Below are 17,295 nucleotides of genomic sequence, written 5' to 3' on the forward strand. Positions count from 1 at the left end.
TTCCGGAGGCTTCACCGCAGTCCGAAGCGACGGAACGTTCGGAACTGCTCTATGCTGCCGACCTGAGTGTTTTAAACGCCGCCATTGTAATTTATGTTTGAAACCTCCGACGTCAATTAGCGGCTAATTTAGCCGCCTTCAGTTTGCTGTCATCCTCATGTTTAAAATGAAGTTTTTACTGGTTTTAAACCTGATGGCAAAGCTGCATGTTACTACATAACGTACTTGGCAGGCAGATTAGCTAGGAACACGAGTGCCAGGATAAGCAACAGCACGTCCGAGTGGTGCACCATGAGCATCTGGAAGTCCAAAGATCTTTGAGTCTTGACTATTGCCGCCGGATTGAATTGGTGACGTGAATGGATACCGTTCTTGAGACGCTGAAAGGCGAGTTTCTTACGATTGAGGCTCGCTTGCAACTTGAGAGACTCGAAGACTCGGAACTTAAGCGCCAAATTGGGTGCACTCGAACGACGGCGTTGAGTTTTAACGAGGTCGAGCAGTGCTCGCAGCACCTTACGGCAAACCACTCGATCCCTTATTGACATCTCGTCAACGGTACTCATGTACTCGGCACGGTGAAGAACGTCCGAGAACTGTGAGCCCCGATCGGCTCGAGTATCGTCGCTACTGGCATCACTTTCAATAGATGACTGTACTGTCGACGCGTAGTCGAAATCCGCAGCGCAATGCTTGCAAGACGTTGAGGATTGAGCAAAATTCAACGACGACGAGGAGTCCTCAGGGTAGTCGAAATGCACTGGACGAATATCTTCAAGCTCGTGGATCTCGTTAGCACAAGCGAGCAAAAATTCCTTGCAGTGGTGCAGCGAATTGGCTCGAGTGTTCGTTTGCTTTCGAGGACTCAGTGGGATTGGTGTTTCCCAGTTCGAGTTTGAAGATTCCGAGTCGTAACCGAACAATGGCATCGTGATAGACTCGTGCAGGCCACGGAGAGCTTGGATGGTTGCACGTTGCACGTTTGGCTCAGACAACGGTAGAGCAGCAGCAGCTTGGAGAATTTCATGGGCTCCGGTGAGAGCGTTCACGTCCTGGTCCAGTAATTTCAGGACAGCCTGGAGGACTGAAGCGCGAAGCTTGGCTTTCAGCGGGCCATGAAGAGGAGACGATGGCATAGGATCAAGCTGTGCGGAGGCATTCTGGAGGTGCTTCTTGATCGGTGACTTCGATGTCGTCGTGGTCGATTGTTTCAGAGGCTTGCTGGGCGATTGAAGCTGAGGCTTCCCCACACGCTGCATTTGTAGATTCGACACCGGTCGGATCATTGCTGAAGTGGCTTGGGTTGAATGCTGTAAATTGGATTATGGCAAATACAACGCTACTTACGATCCCGAGCCTCTAGGCATCCTTCTATCGGTGGCTTGTCCGCTAGAATTCCTAGCCTAGGAACCATCAAGATCTGGTTCTGTTACCTAGACCCCGGTGATCTGATCCATTCCGGAGTTCAGGACGACAACTTTGCTTTATATAGCGATGGAAACCGCGGCTTCGAACGGTTGTCGAGGTTGGAGGTTCTTGTCCCCGCTTATTTAAAATTTCCGTCATGGGTTTGAAAGCAGATGTAAGTACTGCCGACGCCAACATGGAGGTGTTCACACGGCGTCCAGTTGGGATGTCAACGTTGGATTTATTAGGTTGCTCTTCGTCCGACGGAGTTACCGCGTGGAATGATCCAGCCATCCCTGCAAAAGTTCGTCGAGAGATGCATCAGCTGGTTAAAGCCGACTTGGTCGAGTCGCTACGTCCTCAACAGGTGCGTTAGAGATCCGTAAACTCTACTCCAACTCTAACTCTAACAGCACTTCACGAATACAGATTGACAGACCGCGAATGAATAATTTCAGTACTCTCGGACTACCCAAAGATCCTCCGCCACTCGGTGAACAAACTACCAAATCTAAGCACAAATTCGTGCATGGAACACCCACTCAACGTCGATTGATCGGGGGTAAGCTTATCCGGACTTCGGATCTCGAAAGCACGTTAAGCTCCTCCGTTTCAGCTCCAGAACTCTATCGAGGGATTACTCGCGAAGTCAAGAGCTTAAAAAATCAACCGGAGATTGAACAGGACGCTCTTGACGTCGCTCTAAAGTCCAGTACTAGTCCAGAAGAGAACCCGAAGACTCCACCGCAACGCGAAATGAGTCCAGCTGAGAAAGAGCGAGTAGCCTTACGCCAGCAAGAAAATCTGCTGCAGTCGGAGCTTCTGCGCGTCAGTCGAAAACTCTCGCGAAAGTATCAGAAGCAGCTTAACCCTCGAAAAAATTTGACAACGTGTAAGATCCACACTTTAGCCCAGAAATGGGAGGAGCACGGGCAGCAAGAAGAGGATGCACGTGTCAATCATGAGCGATACAATTTGTACGTTGCAGGCCGGTTCTCGACGCAGATGGAGCTGGATTACTATCAGCGCAAGATTGAACCTCGTGAACCTGCTACAGACAAGCATCGTCGTCCAACGATGCACTCCAAGTACGGCAATGCATTAGCTAGAAACAAATGCAGTTTACGCGGACCTTTCTAACGGAAATTTAAAGTAAATTTCAGGAAATATATCCAGGTTATTGGTAATAGGAGCCGATACGTGTAGTTGAGAGGAGGTGCTTGACGCGTTCATCTTCAGCGGAATATTTTACTACAGCCGGTGTGAAGTTCACATGCTCTTGAAACCGAGGTGACAGCATCCGAGCGATGTTCATCGCCTCAAGGGAAGACTCTTGCTGGTCTACTAACGCCTCCAGCTCAGCTTCAGCAGTGCGTCGTTGCTTCTCCCGTCGTTCTCGAAGTCTTTGAGCAGCTTGGGCTGGCGCAGCTTCACCTGCAAGTTGACTGCGAGCTTGGCGCTCCTCTTCGACTGCAAGTGCTCGACGTTGTGCTTGAATCTCCTTCTCTCTTGTTAGTGCTACTCGTTGCTCACACTGTCGACTCTATCAGCAGCACCAAATCAGCACCAATTTGTCAACGTTTAGATTTAGCACCAACTTTAGAATTTAGAAATTTGGCTCGTACGAATTCCGCCATTTCTTCGGGTGTGCGTCGCAGATGATGTAAGTACGAGCTATTACGACCGGACCCACCGGTATTACTTACAGCGAGTTGGTCGCTAACAGCAACAACCGCAGTGGTGGTTATGGCTGAAGCTGCTGAGCTGCGACGCGAGCGATGAAAGGCATCGGGGTAGCTTGTGCGAACAGCCAACATCTGCATCCGCTCTCGCATCAGCTCACCTCGTCGTCTCGTGGCATCTCCATGTCTTTCACCTACATTACAGCACTTACACTGTTAGATTAGAGCCTCAATTGAGTTGGAGAACAACACCAGTATCCTTACTCAGATGTGCCATTCGTGTACCAATTCAACTTCAACTTCAGCTCCAATGAGCTCCAATGCTTCAGTTCCCGTGAATTGATCCGAATTTGCGTCACGCCGAACCGACCTCGACGCACAATGCCTCGACGTCGTCTATGCGTTGCAATGGAGCAACGAAAGGATGGAAGAGGCTTTCGTACCTTCACATCTCCAGATATAGCAAGCCAGCCTAAGATGTACCATAAATATGGTACACTTCTCGAAGAGCTCTTCTAAGACCGTTACAAACAAGTCTCAACGGCTTGAGCATTGAAGACACCCAGCTTCCCATACCTTCGCACACGCGACGCTCGCTCACTCTGCATTGGCAAGTAGACTAAGAAAAGCACCGGAACCTCGACGTCGGCTGAGACTCAATGGCCTGTACAAGTCCCAACCAGTGGACACTACCGTCGCCCACCACGAGCAGCAGTCGCAGCAGTCTGCATCTGGTCAGCGACGACGTCGCACACGAGGAACAGGAGACCGACGACCACGAAATGCTTGACCACGTTCGCCAGCTCATCGTCGACTTGCTCGTAGACGACAGCCACAACTCTGTTGTCGAAGGCGTCAGAGGTACGAAGCATCGCAGTAACAATCCAGAGGACGAAGGTTCTGCGAGAGAGCGACTGCTCGAAGAGAAGCTCTCGCGCGTATTAATGGAGCTCGCTGGCGAGCAAGACAACTTGCGCTTAGCTGCTAATGCCGGCAATGCACTGCTCGAAGAGCTACGAACTGCACGCGAAGAGATCGACTCCTTAAATGACGAGCTGGAAGCTGTACAAGGCGACCGGGATCGCTGCGTGAAAGACGCACAGCGTCTACGTGACCAAAACGCAGCACTCGAAACTGCGTTGCAGCGCTACGACCCGTACGGTGCCGCCTCTAACCACACACAGCTTCAGAGACGACCCTCACTTCCCTCACGCTCCGGCAGCTTCTGTCGTGCAGACTCGTGCGAGCGCTGTGCTTCACGTGAGGTCGAGATGACGCAACTGGAACAGCGCGCTGACGAGCTCAGACGCCGCTGTTTAGAGCTGGAACTCGCGAGCGAGCGTGAACAACAGCGACAGCGAGAGATGACAGAGCAGATCGAGCAATTACATCAACGTAACAACGAGCACCTCGTTGAAACTACACGTGCTCAACAGGATCTAGAGTCCGTAGCGATACAGCTAGAACAACAATCCCAAGAGGTAGAACGAGTACAAGCTGTACGAGACTCATTGCGCCGCACTACGAGGCGTCTGGAAGCAGAGAATGAAGAGCTTCGGGAGCGTCTAGCGGCACGTGAAGAGCTTGTAACTAAGCTAGAAAACAGTAAAGCACGAGCGGCTACACAACTACAAGTTGCGGAGAACCGCACAGCGAGTGCACAGGCCGAGACACAGCGCGTCACTGAAGCATTGGAACAATTACAGAAGCAACTGGAGAGAACACGAGGAAGTAGCGCTGGCCCGGTGGAAAATGTTAAACAAACGGAAGACATGGAGCAGCTATTAGAAGACGCCTCACGTGAAGTTACTGCTCTTCGACTGGAGAACAGGATCCTACGTCGTCAGAGTTCAGTAGAGACTGACAAGACGCGCGCAAGACGACGCAAGACTATGTGTACGGGCACATCTGCCACGACTGCAGCGGATGTACTGGCACTTGATAGGAGTTCTAGTAACAAAAGCGACAGCGGGAGTGAGATCGAATCCACGACGGTGCGTTCTCCATTGCCACCGCTTGAGATCGAAGGCTTGAGTGCGAAGACAGAGACTAAGGAGAAAAGGCGGCGGAAAATGTCGTTGGAGTTGGATTGGGTCGATAAACATGCTACGTCCAGTGTCGCGACAGTGGAAGAGAAGCCCAGGGCGCGTCCTACAGCGCTGTCGCGTCTGAGTCATGTGAACGACCACTGTGTGATTAGCGGGGCGATTGAAGTCAATAGCCCCGACGTAATCGACGACAAACCCATACCTCGTCTACCGATCGATGAACTCCGAAGAGAAGCTGCCGAGTCGCCTCCAAAGTCGCCACTGTACTTGGGTTTATCGTTCATCGCGTGTGCTACTGCGGCGACTGCAGCTGGGCTTCTAGTTCGACGGTAAGAGATGATAACACGTACATCTTGGTCATATTTCGAGGCTATTGTCGACGACGCTTGCCATTGCCACGTCCTCGACTGGAGCTGGGACGTCCTGTGCCTCGTCCACTGTGATGTACACTCACGCTTCCACGACTCAGACTAGCACTACTTGGACGACGTCGATCAGTAGGACCCACCCTGGGGCGCTGTTCACGAGGGCTTAGTCTTGGCGCTACCATCTGCACCTTCCGACCAGGAAGTACAGCAGGTCTCCTATCCGGGCGACTACCGATAGCTCGTCGCTTTATCGCTTGCTTTCTGGCAATTAATGAGTGTTCGTAGTCATCACTGTCGTCTTCATAGCTGTAGTCATCGTACTCTTGATAGTCGGAATCATACTCCTCTTGATGTCTACGAGGCTGTCGACGTACGATTGGCCTCTTAGGAATACGAGAGTAGGGTACGTCGTACGGTACTCGCTCTTCATGATATTCGTCATGGTCGTAGTCTTCATGGTCATAGTCGTGATATTCTTCAACGTACTCGCGTGGACGAGTGACTGGCCGTCGAATTGGCCGGCGTGGACGCTCTTCATGGCCTTCATCACGTCTGTACATATCTTCATCTTCATAGTCATGTCGAGAGCGGATGGGTACTCGACGTACAGTCTGTCTGACTGGGCGTCTGGGAGGTTCTTCATACTCTTCATAGTCCTCTTCAACGTCACTCTCGTAAGACTCTTTGTCCTCCACTTCAGAATATTCTTCTACTCGTTGCGAACACTTACGTTTCCTCGGTATGGCTGTATGTTTCGAAGAGATCGCATCTCCTGCAATGACCTGTAACACCAGACGTTGTGCACGTAGCACACAGCTCATCTCTCCGTTAAATACACAGACTCGACTTTCATCATCATGTGGCGCTAAGAGGTGTGTGTGAGCGCCCGATTTTTCCGAGATCTCACGAATAAGTTTACCTCTGTTGTCCAGCATAAAGCCACAAATTCTCGACGGCAACAGCGTCTTGATCGTGACTTTGTCGCCCTTCCGACCAGTTGAGATCGGTGTCACTGTTTGTGGACACTTGTTCGAAGCCAGATAGTCACGTAGCTTGGCTCCAACGACACGTCGGGCGTGTTCTACTTCTTTAGGAGCGCCTTGCATGTGTAGAATGCGGTTCACACTACCCAACGGTAAGTCCTCCGCTGAAGGAATTTGTAGACGAGCACCGGTACGTTCAGTAATACTCTTAACAGTGGAGCCTTGTGGACCGATAAGGAAGCCAGAGGTGTGATACGGGATGGCGAAATACTGTCCAAGTCTGCCACTCGGACTTGCTGATACCTCCGGATGTCCACCAGATCTGGCTTTAATCTCTTCGATCGCTGCAGCGATAGAGTCCACAGTGCCAATCAGGACCACTCGACGCTCGGAAGTGCCGGGGACGCTGTCCTTATCCAGATGAATCGCTGCTCCTGTGTTCTGGCGGATTGCTGCGAGGATACTGCCCTGTCGCCCCATCATTTTACCCACGTCTTCACGCGGGACCATCCAGACAAACGGACTAGTGAACTCCAGTTCGTTTTTCTTCCCAGAGACAGCGACGCTCATAGCTTTAGTAATGGACGTGGCAGGGAGTGCAACGGGAGGGGACTCGTTGGTTAAATCCATGTAGTTTGGGTCTCCTTTATCGGCTCGATACGCTCGAATGTACGCGATGACAAGCCGTTGAGCTAAACTGATGCCTTTGGCTTTCCCGTAGATGCGTAACAAGCGATCGTCTTTGAATGGCGAGGCCTCCGGCTCGCGAATGGATAGTGTGCAGTCTGATTGCTGACTGATGCTTTGAATTGGCTGCCCACGACGTTCCAGAAGAGCGGTAGTGGCGTTGGAAGGGATCAAAATGTGCAGCATGTGCTGGAAATCGCCATGGAGTTCCGAGTCTTCGTACTCGTCCGGTGTGAGCAGCTCCAGCTTTTTCAGCATGAGCGATGTATTCGTATGGGAAGGTTTTGTACGGGGTTGTTTGGGTTCATCTCGTGCAGGAAGTTCACGTTTCATAGGGCGCTTTTCCTCTAAATGAGGTTGGTGTGTAGGATTTCTCGGTACTTCCAGGGGTTTAAGCTGTTGGAGTCGCGGGACTTTATCTCTGCCACCCGTTAGGTCTGCAATACGTGGCTTTGGTGCCGAGCTCAGGACAGCAACGCGAGCAGTAGAAGCATGGGAGGTGTCGCTCTGTCTGGCATCTTCACCCGCAGTCTGAATGACCGTTAAGCTGCCTCCAACGACCTCGGAATTGATAAACATGGCATTTATCGACGATCCAGTGGACGTCACGGTGGTATGTGACGCTGAGCTTTCGTTATCGGGTGTTGAGATGCCATTAAAGCCTCGTTCTCGGCGTCCTGAGGCTGGTAGAGCCTGTGATGCATTGTTTGTTGACACTGGGGATGACTGGTGGCTGTGATTGCATGTACACTTGGGTGTGTGTTGCTGTTGATGCAGATCATTAATCTGTTCGCTCTTTATATCAGTCGGCTCGGTTTTGATAGGAGGAGGTCTGTAGTCCATCACTTGTTCTTCGTCCACGGTGTCGCCGTTTTGTTCCGGTTGGAGACCGCGGTTCACGCGGGCGCGGTCGAGCAAAGCGAGGAGTTTGGACTTGCGACCAGCGTCATCGGTGTCTGCGCTGGAGGGCGCTACGAATGGCAGCTCCATGGGAGCCAAGCGTAGATGGAGGAAGAACTTGTCGAAATGGCGGAATGCTGATTCGTATGACAGGTGGTAGGCTAAATGCGTACAACACATATTTTGTGTGGTACACAGTCTTGTGGACATGTTGTGTAAAACTGAAGCCGTTCGTCTACAAGCCCAAACGATGCCATGTGGTACAGCACAATTGTGCTTCGTAGCAGAGGTAACCTACCACGCAGACAGCACGGTGCGCTCATACTAAAGCGATGCCGGCGCGTGCTATTTAATAAATCTAGATTCTAATGCTCAGCTCATGTGTCAGCAGCAGTGATGGATACTCTCGCAAGATAGGACTTGCAGCGATCTACGGGCTCGACGACAATTGGAGGTGCGTGACTGCGGCGAGTCAGCACAAGGAGATGGCCGTGCATCGGACCAATAAGGCGCTAGAGGTTTGAACTTCCAACCTGAAACGAGAACACGCGCGTGGACTGGATCCTGCAGACTTGATTGCACGCCTCCAGTGCATACACACTTCAGATTCCAGTTGTGTCGTCTGCTAGTCGAGACTCGTAAAAACACCGAATTGGCGACTGCTGGAGGCTCATTGGCTGCAACACTGACACGAAGGGGAATCGCTGAACAAAACATATTTGTTTTGCATTCTCAAATATGTGCGAGGTGTGCTTGATATTTGATATGTCTGCTTGGTGGCGCGATCACCAAGCAGACATTTATCACCCATGGGATTGCGGTATATTTGAAGACATCGGAGCTCGCAGAACAGTGTGCATACTTACTGAAGGAATGCCGGACATGAGCATTTCGGTTCTTGACATAGTTAATAGCTAAGCGACGCACTAACAGTGTTCCCTTTTTTAAAAACACGATTTACAACCCTCCTGATCAGTTTACTGTAGGAGGATGATGCAGTGGCATGCTGAGCACTGTGATGCACACTCGCCATCCTGCCGTCTATGCTGCATGAGACATTACGACCAAAATCGAAGCAGCTGGAACTGGAATCTGAAGTTTGCCCTGGAACGGGGAGGTGTCAAGGCCCATGCAGCCAATCACGTGACTCGATGCTCGTTACAGACTGGAAGTCCTGATTTCAAAATTCGAGTGTACTAAATAGTGTGTCAGACCGTATATAGAGCGATCTTTTCACTTCGTTTTTAAAAAAGATATTAGTGGTTGTTAGATTAAGCAAGAAATCCACATTTCCTAGCTTAGGAGTCCTAAGTTAGGACCTCCAGACTCTGACTCGACGCAGTCACTTCCTGCCAAGAATCAGCGCCAAAGACGCCGCAGACCATCGTATCGCTGCTGCTGCACAAGCACCCGCGGAAGGCAACAACCCAAGTGTCCATCCGAATCTGCAGCGCAAATCCCCACCGCAAACAAACAGGCAAGCGCCACCAGACAGCAGCAAGCGAGCGAAACGTCGTTGTCTCTTTCTTTGGACACCTCCAACGGCTCCCAGTTGACAATTTGCTTCTCAAGCACTAAGCACCAATTTCGACTGGCTAAATACCAATGCGACGAGTCGGATGCACGCTATTTGAGGTCTCGAGCCGCGTCAAGCCGCTCTCGACGCGGCAGCGGCCTCTAGGTCGCGCGTTTGCGACGGCCTCGCGTCTTCTTGATTGCGAGAACGACACGCAGCGCCTAAGCCGTGTTGTGTCGGCCAAGCACGTGAATGACAGCCACCAGCACTACCTTTACTACCACAGCAGCAGCCAACACGGGGCAATGGAGGGAGAGGACGCCGAGGAACACCACCACCACCACCACCACGAACAAGTTAAGGACACGAGCTCCTTCTCCCGCGAATTTGAGAAGCCTCGGATGGACGCCAGCTTCCTGGTGAACAACTACACAGCACCAGCACTCGCTGCAGCCTACCAAGACCGCGAATACACGTTGTGGCTATGCGCTGAGCTCCTGAGTGAGGGAAAGCTAGACGAACTGGAAGCTGTACTCAAGCCTTACCACGGTACGCAACTTCTTCTCTATTTATCCCAAAAGATAGCGAATGATGAACTGATCTGTTTGTGTTTATTCTACAGACTTTGCTCAACACGACATCAATGCACAGAGGCGAACGCCGCTTGCTAATGCATTCAGCAAGCGTCATCTCGAGCGTATCCGCAAGCGATTAAGTCGACTGCCACGACAGATCACAAAGGCTTACTCAGCACGTGCAGCTGTGGTCATCCCGCTCTGCACATTCGAAAGCGAACCGTCCGTACTCTTCACATTGCGTTCACTCACCGTTGGCAAGCACAAGGGCGAGGTGTGCTTCCCTGGGGGAATGGTGGACCCCAACGACTCGTGCATTGAAGGCACTTGTCTGCGTGAGATGAACGAAGAGGTCGGACTGGCTCCAGAGGGTGTCGATGTCCTCGGTGTGTTACGCTGCGACTGGTCCAGCGTCACTTCAATCACAGGCATTGCCGTCACACCCGTCGTGGGTTTTATCGGCGAGATGAGCGACCGGACTGTTGCAATTAACGAGGACGAAGTGGAGTCGCTCTTCACAGTGCCACTACGCGATCTGATGAACCAGGACAACTGGATCCGCCACAGCAACGCCACTCCAGTCTTCACAGGCGGCCCACACGTGATCTGGGGACTTACAGCCTACCTCCTGGACATTTGCCTATCTGAAGTACTCCAGATCAGCGACTAAATTCTGAAAAGATGAGAATATATTTTGAACTCTGTATCAATACAAATTCTTCTCTTGTTTTTAGAAAGCTGAAGCTACTTTATATTTTTTTTTCAAAAATTAGTGTTGAGCGTAATATCCTTGCGAAGGCTGGATGGCAGGCTGCGGCTGGTAGTAGCCACCAGGTACGACCAATACTGGCTGCAGCGATTGCTCGTGTCGATATGCTCGTCTGCGTCTGCAGAGGCAGCGGAATAGATAAGTTACGACTGCGATAATGAAGAAGAAGCCGAGAACGCCCAACACGATCGCCAGGATCGTCGTGAGGTGGCTGTTACCGTCATCGCCGAACGTAATGCCCGAGACACCGCCACTGCCACCTCCATACCCGTTACCGCCAGTGTTGTCGCCCGAAGAATCCGAGGATGCCGGCAAAGATACCGCCTGGGAACCAGGTGTACACGTGCTGTTCTCGACACAATAGAACGTCACCGACTCGTTGACGTTGTAGCTTGTATAAAACACCTTCAAGAACGTCTCGCCGATGATCCATGTGTTAGCGTACGAGCCACTACTACTCGACGTCGCCTGTACTTCCACGACGACCATATTACCGCCCAGATTGATAATATAGTCCTCTTTTTCCAAGTAAAAAGTCACGTCTCCGAATGTTAGTGCCAGCCGAGGCAAATCGATGTCACTTGAGCACATGTAAATTTGTGATCCGGATTGGTACAATTGGCAGCTTGAAAGATATGTCGACACAAAATCTGAGTAGACTGAACTGGGCATTGCCAGTAGAGAAGTGCCCGAGTCCACGATACTGTCACAACTCCCACTACTCGCTGTGGAACATGGGAACACGGCTGTGTTGTTGCCAATCTGCATTGCCGTCATGCCGATTGTCCAATGTGTTGGAGTTGACGACTTGAGGTTGACTGTGTACGGTACAAGGCCGTTGGAGGAGATTAGAGCGTCATCCACGCCGTTCAACAGCAAGAAGCTGCCGTCTGAATTGTCCTCTTGCGTCAAATACATCGAGAAGCTCGTGACGTAGTCAATAAACTGGCCACCAGGCGACGGTAGTGTTGCTAGTGAGCTGTAGGCGAGCCCAAAGAGACCCTGAGCGTCACCTGCAAGCAGCGAAGTGGAGCTGCTGGGGTTCACAGTCGAGCCCTGCGCCACTCCCACCACGTAATTGGACACTGCGATGTTGCCAAACTTGATATCGGCCGATTGGCCTTCCACACAGACGTCGCCGGAGCCATAGGAGATCGTTTCTGCGTCGGATGGACACGTAGACTCGCACGTGGAGCCGCTGAGGTAGTAGCAAGAGATCCACAAGTCCGACGAGCCCGTGTCCACCTGCACGACGAAGGTGGTGCCGTCCACCACGATGTCGGCGAAGTAGATGGTGCCCTGGTAGTTCTCCATGTCCACGGCGTTCGAGTTGCTGGCGCTGCTTACGAGACGACGCGAGTGCGTCCAGAGCGTCTGGCCTCGCCGCATCGGCACCTTGGCCACCGCATTGGACGTCATGGTCAACGGTCCGCCGGTCACGCGTCTAAATGAGAAGTCAACCCAGAAGCCTGTTGATTTACCCGACTCGTGTCCACTTTTAAGGAATGGAAAAGCGTTATAAAGGGTCGGTCGGCAGACTCTGCGACAGAAATCGCACCTTGCACTGACAGCTGAGCTGAGCTTGATGTCAGAGTGCTCTTGGTGCCGTGACCTTGATTTTCTCTATGTCGTGCATTTTGCTCGTCGTGTCTAACTCTGGCTTTTCAAGAGGTCATAGTGAACGCAAGAAAGTAGCACATAGCCAGGTGTGTACAATTGCCAGCAGCGAAACCTGCGTCAACTAATAGTATTCTGTACTGAGTATCTTCAGGTTAAAGAATGCCAAATAACATAATTTTTATTGAATACAAAACTCGATTCTGAGCAAAATATCAGATTAAACGAGATCTGCTATTACTGATGGGAGTAACGTAATAGGCTGCAACGTTGCATTGAAGCGATCAGCGAGACACATACATAAATGTACATCGCACGCTCTGCTGGGATGGGGTTATCGCTGCTTGTCCGTTTGGCTGTGGTGTTGCTGCAGCCAAATGAGCGTCAATTTACTTGCCACCAAGTCCAAAACTTTATCGATAAGTTACATGAAGGTTTTTTTTTTGAATAAGTTCCACGAAGTGATCGCCCGTACGAGGAGTGGCGTACCTGATTATGCAGGTGTGTGACACTTTGTCGAAGTTGCCTACATTGAAGGCCCTTCAACTTGAGATGAAGGTCATCATGCTGTACGAGAAAATTATCTCTCGCATAATTTGCCGCTCCTCACAACATGTAAGAATGCTTATAAATGAACAGCTCAAGCAGAGTTCGTCACTAGGCCCACTCAAATCGATGGAGATCTACCGTCAGCTCTAAAATACTTGCTCGGGGTCGACGGTAGCCTGCAAGTGTGTGATCATCTAACTTCTGTACAGTACAGCTTAAACAATTATAATAGAATTGTTTCAGATTTCGAGGTCAAGATGAATTTGGTAAAAGATCTGTTTATTTTGATATTTTGGAACGCCATTATTAACACGTACAACTATGACATCCTCAAAATATCAAAATAAACAGATCCCATACCAAATTCTTCTCCAAAAATGTCGCCGCCAATCTTCGCGCACCTGCATTCATCGCCGCTGGTGGTACGGCGTCACTCAGGAGCCAACTGGCGCAGTCTCAGTCCACACGCAGACATCAATGGCTCGTCCAGTGGTCTGGAGGCCGTGGAGCTCATCGACGTCAAAGCAGAGCGTCGTCTACTGCTCGAAACGCTGCGAGAATCTGGTCGAAAGCTCGCGTGGCATTCGGAAGTCGCCGACCTTCACGCTTTCCGTAAGGTTTTGTCGTTCGGCTGTCGAGCACTGCACTTCTCGGGCCATGGCGTCCCTGGCCAAGTGATCTTCGAGACACGCAAGGGCGAGGCACAGTTCGTCTCTCAACAGGAACTCCAGGACCTCCTGCTAGCTGGAGGTGCTGAGAGCCGCCGTCCGAGACGCAAACGCGATAAAAAGATGCGCAATCGACAAAACCGAAGCCAGAGGAATTCAGAATCCAGCGACAGCAGCAGCGAGAGCTCCAGCTCTTACAGTAGCAGCGACGATGCCACAGCGGGCTTCGCTATCAGATCTCACAGGGTGGAGAGGGGCTGGGTGGCTTTATCGCCCCCTCCAATGCATGGGAAACCTAAAATCCCGTTACAATTAGTATTCGTGAGTGCATGTCACTCAGAGAGTGTAGCTCAAGCCTTCGTAAGTGCCGGAGTGCCCCACGTCGTCGTGGTGTCCAAAGAGGAGAAAGTTTTGGATCGTAAAGCCATGGAGTTCGCCAAAGCCTTTTACACGGCACTATTTGCCGGTCACTCAGTGGCAAAAAGTTTCCAGATTGGACGTGTGCAAGCGGATATTGCAGTTGCTAACAACGGGAGTATTGGGAGACCGTCAGAGTTTAAATTACTAGGAGATGGAGACCATAATGATGCTCTCTTTCGAGATGTACCGGTGGGGGATTGTGTCGAAACAGATATGGGGGGAAGAAGAGGGAAATGCACAGTTAATGAGTGTGATACGGTCGCTGAGGTGTTTGTCGGTCGATCTTTGGAGGTGCATCAAGTATACAAGTCCCTCGTGGAAGGTGCCAGACTCGTGAGTATTGCGGGGGAACGAGGTATCGGCAAGACGGAAGTGGCGCTGCAATGTGCTCAATATGCCACGGAACGTAAAATATTCCGTCATATATTTTATCTTCGCTTGAACACGAGCAATGAACGGGAAGATAGCAGTGATATGTGTGAACTGGAGCCGTCAGATTTGATAACTAGATTTGCAAAGTGTTTGGGTCTTCAAGCGACAACGCTCGATGAGTTAGCGGAACAAGCACGACAACGCTGTGACGTAGAAAGCCAAGGCGACGGCAACAGTTTTCTATTGATTTTGGACGGTTGTAATCGAGCACAACGTCAGAATCCCAGATTTTATGCGATTGTCGCGATGCTATTACGACGTGTGAATTCTCTGGCGCTTTTGCTGACGGGTGACGGGAAATTTGGGGCCATGGATGGCGTAGGCGAGAAGATAATACCAGTAGGTCCGCTGCCGCCTGCTGACGCGGCGTTGCTGTTCACTCTGCGTGCACCTAGAAAGATTAAAGCCCACGAAATGGGTGGAAGTAGTGACCTTGAAGCGTTTGGCGAACACCCCATTATTAAGAGCTTACGAGGTCATCCACGAACGATATGCGCGGTGTCGCAGTTCTTGGAGAAGAAAGATATGGAGCTGGATCAACGAGAGTTTCTCAACTACATTATTCCGTCAGTAAATACGGGACTTTGTATGGGCAAAGTGGACGCCACTCGACCTGACTGTGGTTGGGAGGCACATCATCACGAACAAGAAATGCTGAGTCTAGAGAAGGCGAAGTCTATGGATGGACGTTACTCGCATTCGCATAAGCATCACCATAGTCATTCACAGTGCATCATGGAAAACATGGAGCATCAGCATCAATTCCATGGACACGAGGCTGCGCTGCGGCGGATGAAACCTGTAGCTTCTCAGTCGGATGTCTTCACGGCCAAGTCCTCTTTAGGAGTGTCGATTGGAAGCTGTGATGGCCATACAACAGAGCCTCCTCCGTGGAAAACTCATCCACTGATATCAACCAGAAGCGAGCCGAGTTTAACTGGCTCAGTTGCGTCCCCAACTACATCATTACAACAGCTTTGTCTACTGAAAGTAGCAGATCACGTGAGACCGATTATCCAGAGTGAAGGAGGTAGTTTAGTATGGGCAAGAGCAGTGGTTATCAACGCCACTCTACCTGATTTTCACAACCCTGAAGGTGGCTTGAAAGACGGCTATTCTGCTACTGTGGTACGTCAATTGCAGGAACTGAAGGACGTTCCGTTGGATTGGATAGCACCGCAAGTTAGCTGTTTCTTCGCGACCAAATTGAAAGGAGATGCTGCCAAGCGTCCATTATCCAGCCGCAGCATCGATTTCTTAAGCAAAAGTTCGCTTATCTGGGGTCGTGACTGTGCTGCTCCAGCACAACGTGGTGGCGCTGTGAATCTACATATGTTTACGGCGTTCTGGGCGTGGTTTCGGCCGCTTGTCGATTGTATTTTGTACTCAACTCTGTGGCCTCATACCGAGCCACGTCTGCTACACGGATTTTTGTCTAAGGGTGCGTGTGTTAGTATGCTGGAGCGTGCACCGCCAGGTACTTTTCTACTGCGATTCAGTGAGACTCGAGTACGCTGTCTTGTGATCGCGTATGTACGGGACGACCAGTATGTGCAGTTTGTACCAGTAACGTGGCAGCCAGAACGTGGAGGGTGGTTTGTTGCATTGCAAGGAGATGCAAATACCGGATATGTTGAAAACAATGGCGTGACATTCCCGACGATACAGGAATTGATTCTCAGCGTCAACGTGCTGAAATTCCTTTTCCCACAAACACCCAAAGAAGTAGCCTTCACGCTGTAAACTTACATGTTAAGGTGTAGAAAAAGTACTAGTAGTAAAGAGATCTCGTGTATTGCGGATCAAAGCAAGAAAACCAAGAAAACCAAGAAAACAATGGGTGTGATTTTGTAATTTGAACCAAACCTACAGAAGTGCGAGGATCAATATGCTCCCGACTTAAAAAGGAAAGGCAGCATTGAATTCGTTGACTTCGTTCAGTTCAGTTCTTCAGAAACTATTAACTATTTCGTACCGTTTAACTCAACGTTTATCCAACATCGATATTTTTTAAGTGCGTTTGTAATATTCCTAGATACTAACTGAAAGTACTGTGGTTTCTAGCTGAGAGTAGACAAGTCTGTTGCTATGAGTAAATGCTACGTTTATACTGGGAATGCCTCATAGAGGTATGAACAGACCACAACGGATTAATTCCACGGTACCGCGCAGATCGAAATGCGTAACGCAACCTGGGTCTCAGTAGAAAAGCTTGTTGTTTTTGGTAGACTCTTTTTCAGGTCACCGGCGGGTCTGGTCCTCCTTCGGTCCTGTTGAATTGGGTGCTACTTCGAAACGAGAACAGCTTTTCGGTGAACTGTTTCTGGGCAAGATGTCTAAGAACAATACCATTTATTCTTTGATAAATATATGAGTGTGATTCAAAAACCTCATACCAACCTGACAGGGGGTCGTTGTTCTCCCAACGCCGGTTGTACTTAGCAGTGGAAAAACATACAGCACAATTACAACAAATTGGAACACAGCGCCTTCAACAGGGTCAATCTTATCGAGAAAGATATTTAACGCGGTGCACTACTCAGAAGTGGAGTTGACGCTAATACGAAAATGAGATCGGTAAAGAGAGCGATGCGCATATCTAACTCCACCAACGAAATTAGCCACATACATTTACAACACACTGACGAACCAGCGCCGTAAAAAGGGGAAAAAA

The 17,295-nt window shown here is 50.4% G+C and overlaps 8 protein-coding genes across 8 annotated transcripts; 4 read left to right on the top strand and 4 right to left on the bottom strand.

Annotated features, from left to right (window-relative positions):
• Positions 1 to 146: 146 nt before the first annotated feature.
• On the bottom strand, positions 147 to 1,389 carry PPTG_18132 (hypothetical protein). The gene has a single exon (XM_008916048.1). The coding sequence runs from the start codon at positions 1,284 to 1,286 to the stop codon at positions 213 to 215; it is 1,074 nt and encodes a 357-aa protein (XP_008914296.1). The 5' UTR covers positions 1,287 to 1,389; the 3' UTR covers positions 147 to 212.
• Positions 1,390 to 1,564: 175 nt separating this feature from the next.
• Positions 1,565 to 2,547, top strand: PPTG_18133 (hypothetical protein; the record flags this gene model as incomplete). Its single annotated transcript, XM_008916049.1, has 2 exons — positions 1,565 to 1,774; positions 1,837 to 2,547. The coding sequence occupies 2 exons, from the start codon at positions 1,565 to 1,567 to the stop codon at positions 2,545 to 2,547; spliced, it is 921 nt and encodes a 306-aa protein (XP_008914297.1).
• Positions 2,512 to 4,567, bottom strand: PPTG_18134 (hypothetical protein). The gene is made up of 3 exons (XM_008916050.1): positions 3,354 to 4,567; positions 3,033 to 3,283; positions 2,512 to 2,950 (listed from the first exon to the last, which is right to left on the bottom strand). Exons 1-3 carry the CDS (start codon positions 3,364 to 3,366, stop codon positions 2,585 to 2,587), a joined length of 630 nt encoding a protein of 209 aa, XP_008914298.1. The 5' UTR covers positions 3,367 to 4,567; the 3' UTR covers positions 2,512 to 2,584.
• On the top strand, positions 3,628 to 5,998 carry PPTG_18135 (hypothetical protein). Its single transcript, XM_008916051.1, has one exon. The coding sequence runs from the start codon at positions 3,749 to 3,751 to the stop codon at positions 5,468 to 5,470; it is 1,722 nt and encodes a 573-aa protein (XP_008914299.1). The 5' UTR covers positions 3,628 to 3,748; the 3' UTR covers positions 5,471 to 5,998.
• Positions 5,774 to 8,165, bottom strand: PPTG_18136 (hypothetical protein; the record flags this gene model as incomplete). Its single annotated transcript, XM_008916052.1, has 2 exons — positions 5,774 to 6,057; positions 6,236 to 8,165. 2 exons carry the CDS (start codon positions 8,163 to 8,165, stop codon positions 5,774 to 5,776), a joined length of 2,214 nt encoding a protein of 737 aa, XP_008914300.1.
• Positions 8,166 to 9,351: 1,186 nt separating this feature from the next.
• On the top strand, positions 9,352 to 10,903 carry PPTG_18137 (hypothetical protein). The gene is made up of 2 exons (XM_008916053.1): positions 9,352 to 10,140; positions 10,214 to 10,903. The coding sequence occupies exons 1-2, from the start codon at positions 9,681 to 9,683 to the stop codon at positions 10,834 to 10,836; spliced, it is 1,083 nt and encodes a 360-aa protein (XP_008914301.1). The 5' UTR covers positions 9,352 to 9,680; the 3' UTR covers positions 10,837 to 10,903.
• PPTG_18138 (hypothetical protein) lies at positions 10,838 to 12,582 on the bottom strand. Its single transcript, XM_008916054.1, has one exon. The coding sequence runs from the start codon at positions 12,352 to 12,354 to the stop codon at positions 10,936 to 10,938; it is 1,419 nt and encodes a 472-aa protein (XP_008914302.1). The 5' UTR covers positions 12,355 to 12,582; the 3' UTR covers positions 10,838 to 10,935.
• An 819-nt stretch (positions 12,583 to 13,401) lies between these two features.
• On the top strand, positions 13,402 to 16,505 carry PPTG_18139 (hypothetical protein). Its single transcript, XM_008916055.1, has one exon. The coding sequence runs from the start codon at positions 13,479 to 13,481 to the stop codon at positions 16,362 to 16,364; it is 2,886 nt and encodes a 961-aa protein (XP_008914303.1). The 5' UTR covers positions 13,402 to 13,478; the 3' UTR covers positions 16,365 to 16,505.
• Positions 16,506 to 17,295: the final 790 nt, after the last annotated feature.

The sequence above is a fragment of the Phytophthora parasitica genome (assembly GCF_000247585.1).
Source record: "Phytophthora parasitica INRA-310 unplaced genomic scaffold supercont2.78, whole genome shotgun sequence".
Classification (NCBI taxonomy): domain Eukaryota; phylum Oomycota; class Peronosporomycetes; order Peronosporales; family Peronosporaceae; genus Phytophthora; species Phytophthora nicotianae.

Excerpts from the sequence above, each read along its gene's own strand:
- PPTG_18132 (XM_008916048.1), bottom strand. The coding sequence starts at position 1,286 with ATGATCCGACCGGTGTCGAATCTACAAATGCAGCGTGTGGGGAAGCCT.
- PPTG_18134 (XM_008916050.1), bottom strand. Across the intron at positions 2,951-3,032 it reads CCGAAGAAATGGCGGAATTC|AGTCGACAGTGTGAGCAACG; the intron begins GTACGAGCCAAA and ends TGCTGCTGATAG.
- PPTG_18135 (XM_008916051.1), top strand. The coding sequence starts at position 3,749 with ATGGCCTGTACAAGTCCCAACCAGTGGACACTACCGTCGCCCACCACG.
- PPTG_18137 (XM_008916053.1), top strand. The coding sequence starts at position 9,681 with ATGCGACGAGTCGGATGCACGCTATTTGAGGTCTCGAGCCGCGTCAAG. Across the intron at positions 10,141-10,213 it reads TGTACTCAAGCCTTACCACG|ACTTTGCTCAACACGACATC; the intron begins GTACGCAACTTC and ends TTTATTCTACAG.
- PPTG_18138 (XM_008916054.1), bottom strand. The coding sequence starts at position 12,354 with ATGACGTCCAATGCGGTGGCCAAGGTGCCGATGCGGCGAGGCCAGACG.
- PPTG_18139 (XM_008916055.1), top strand. The coding sequence starts at position 13,479 with ATGTCGCCGCCAATCTTCGCGCACCTGCATTCATCGCCGCTGGTGGTA.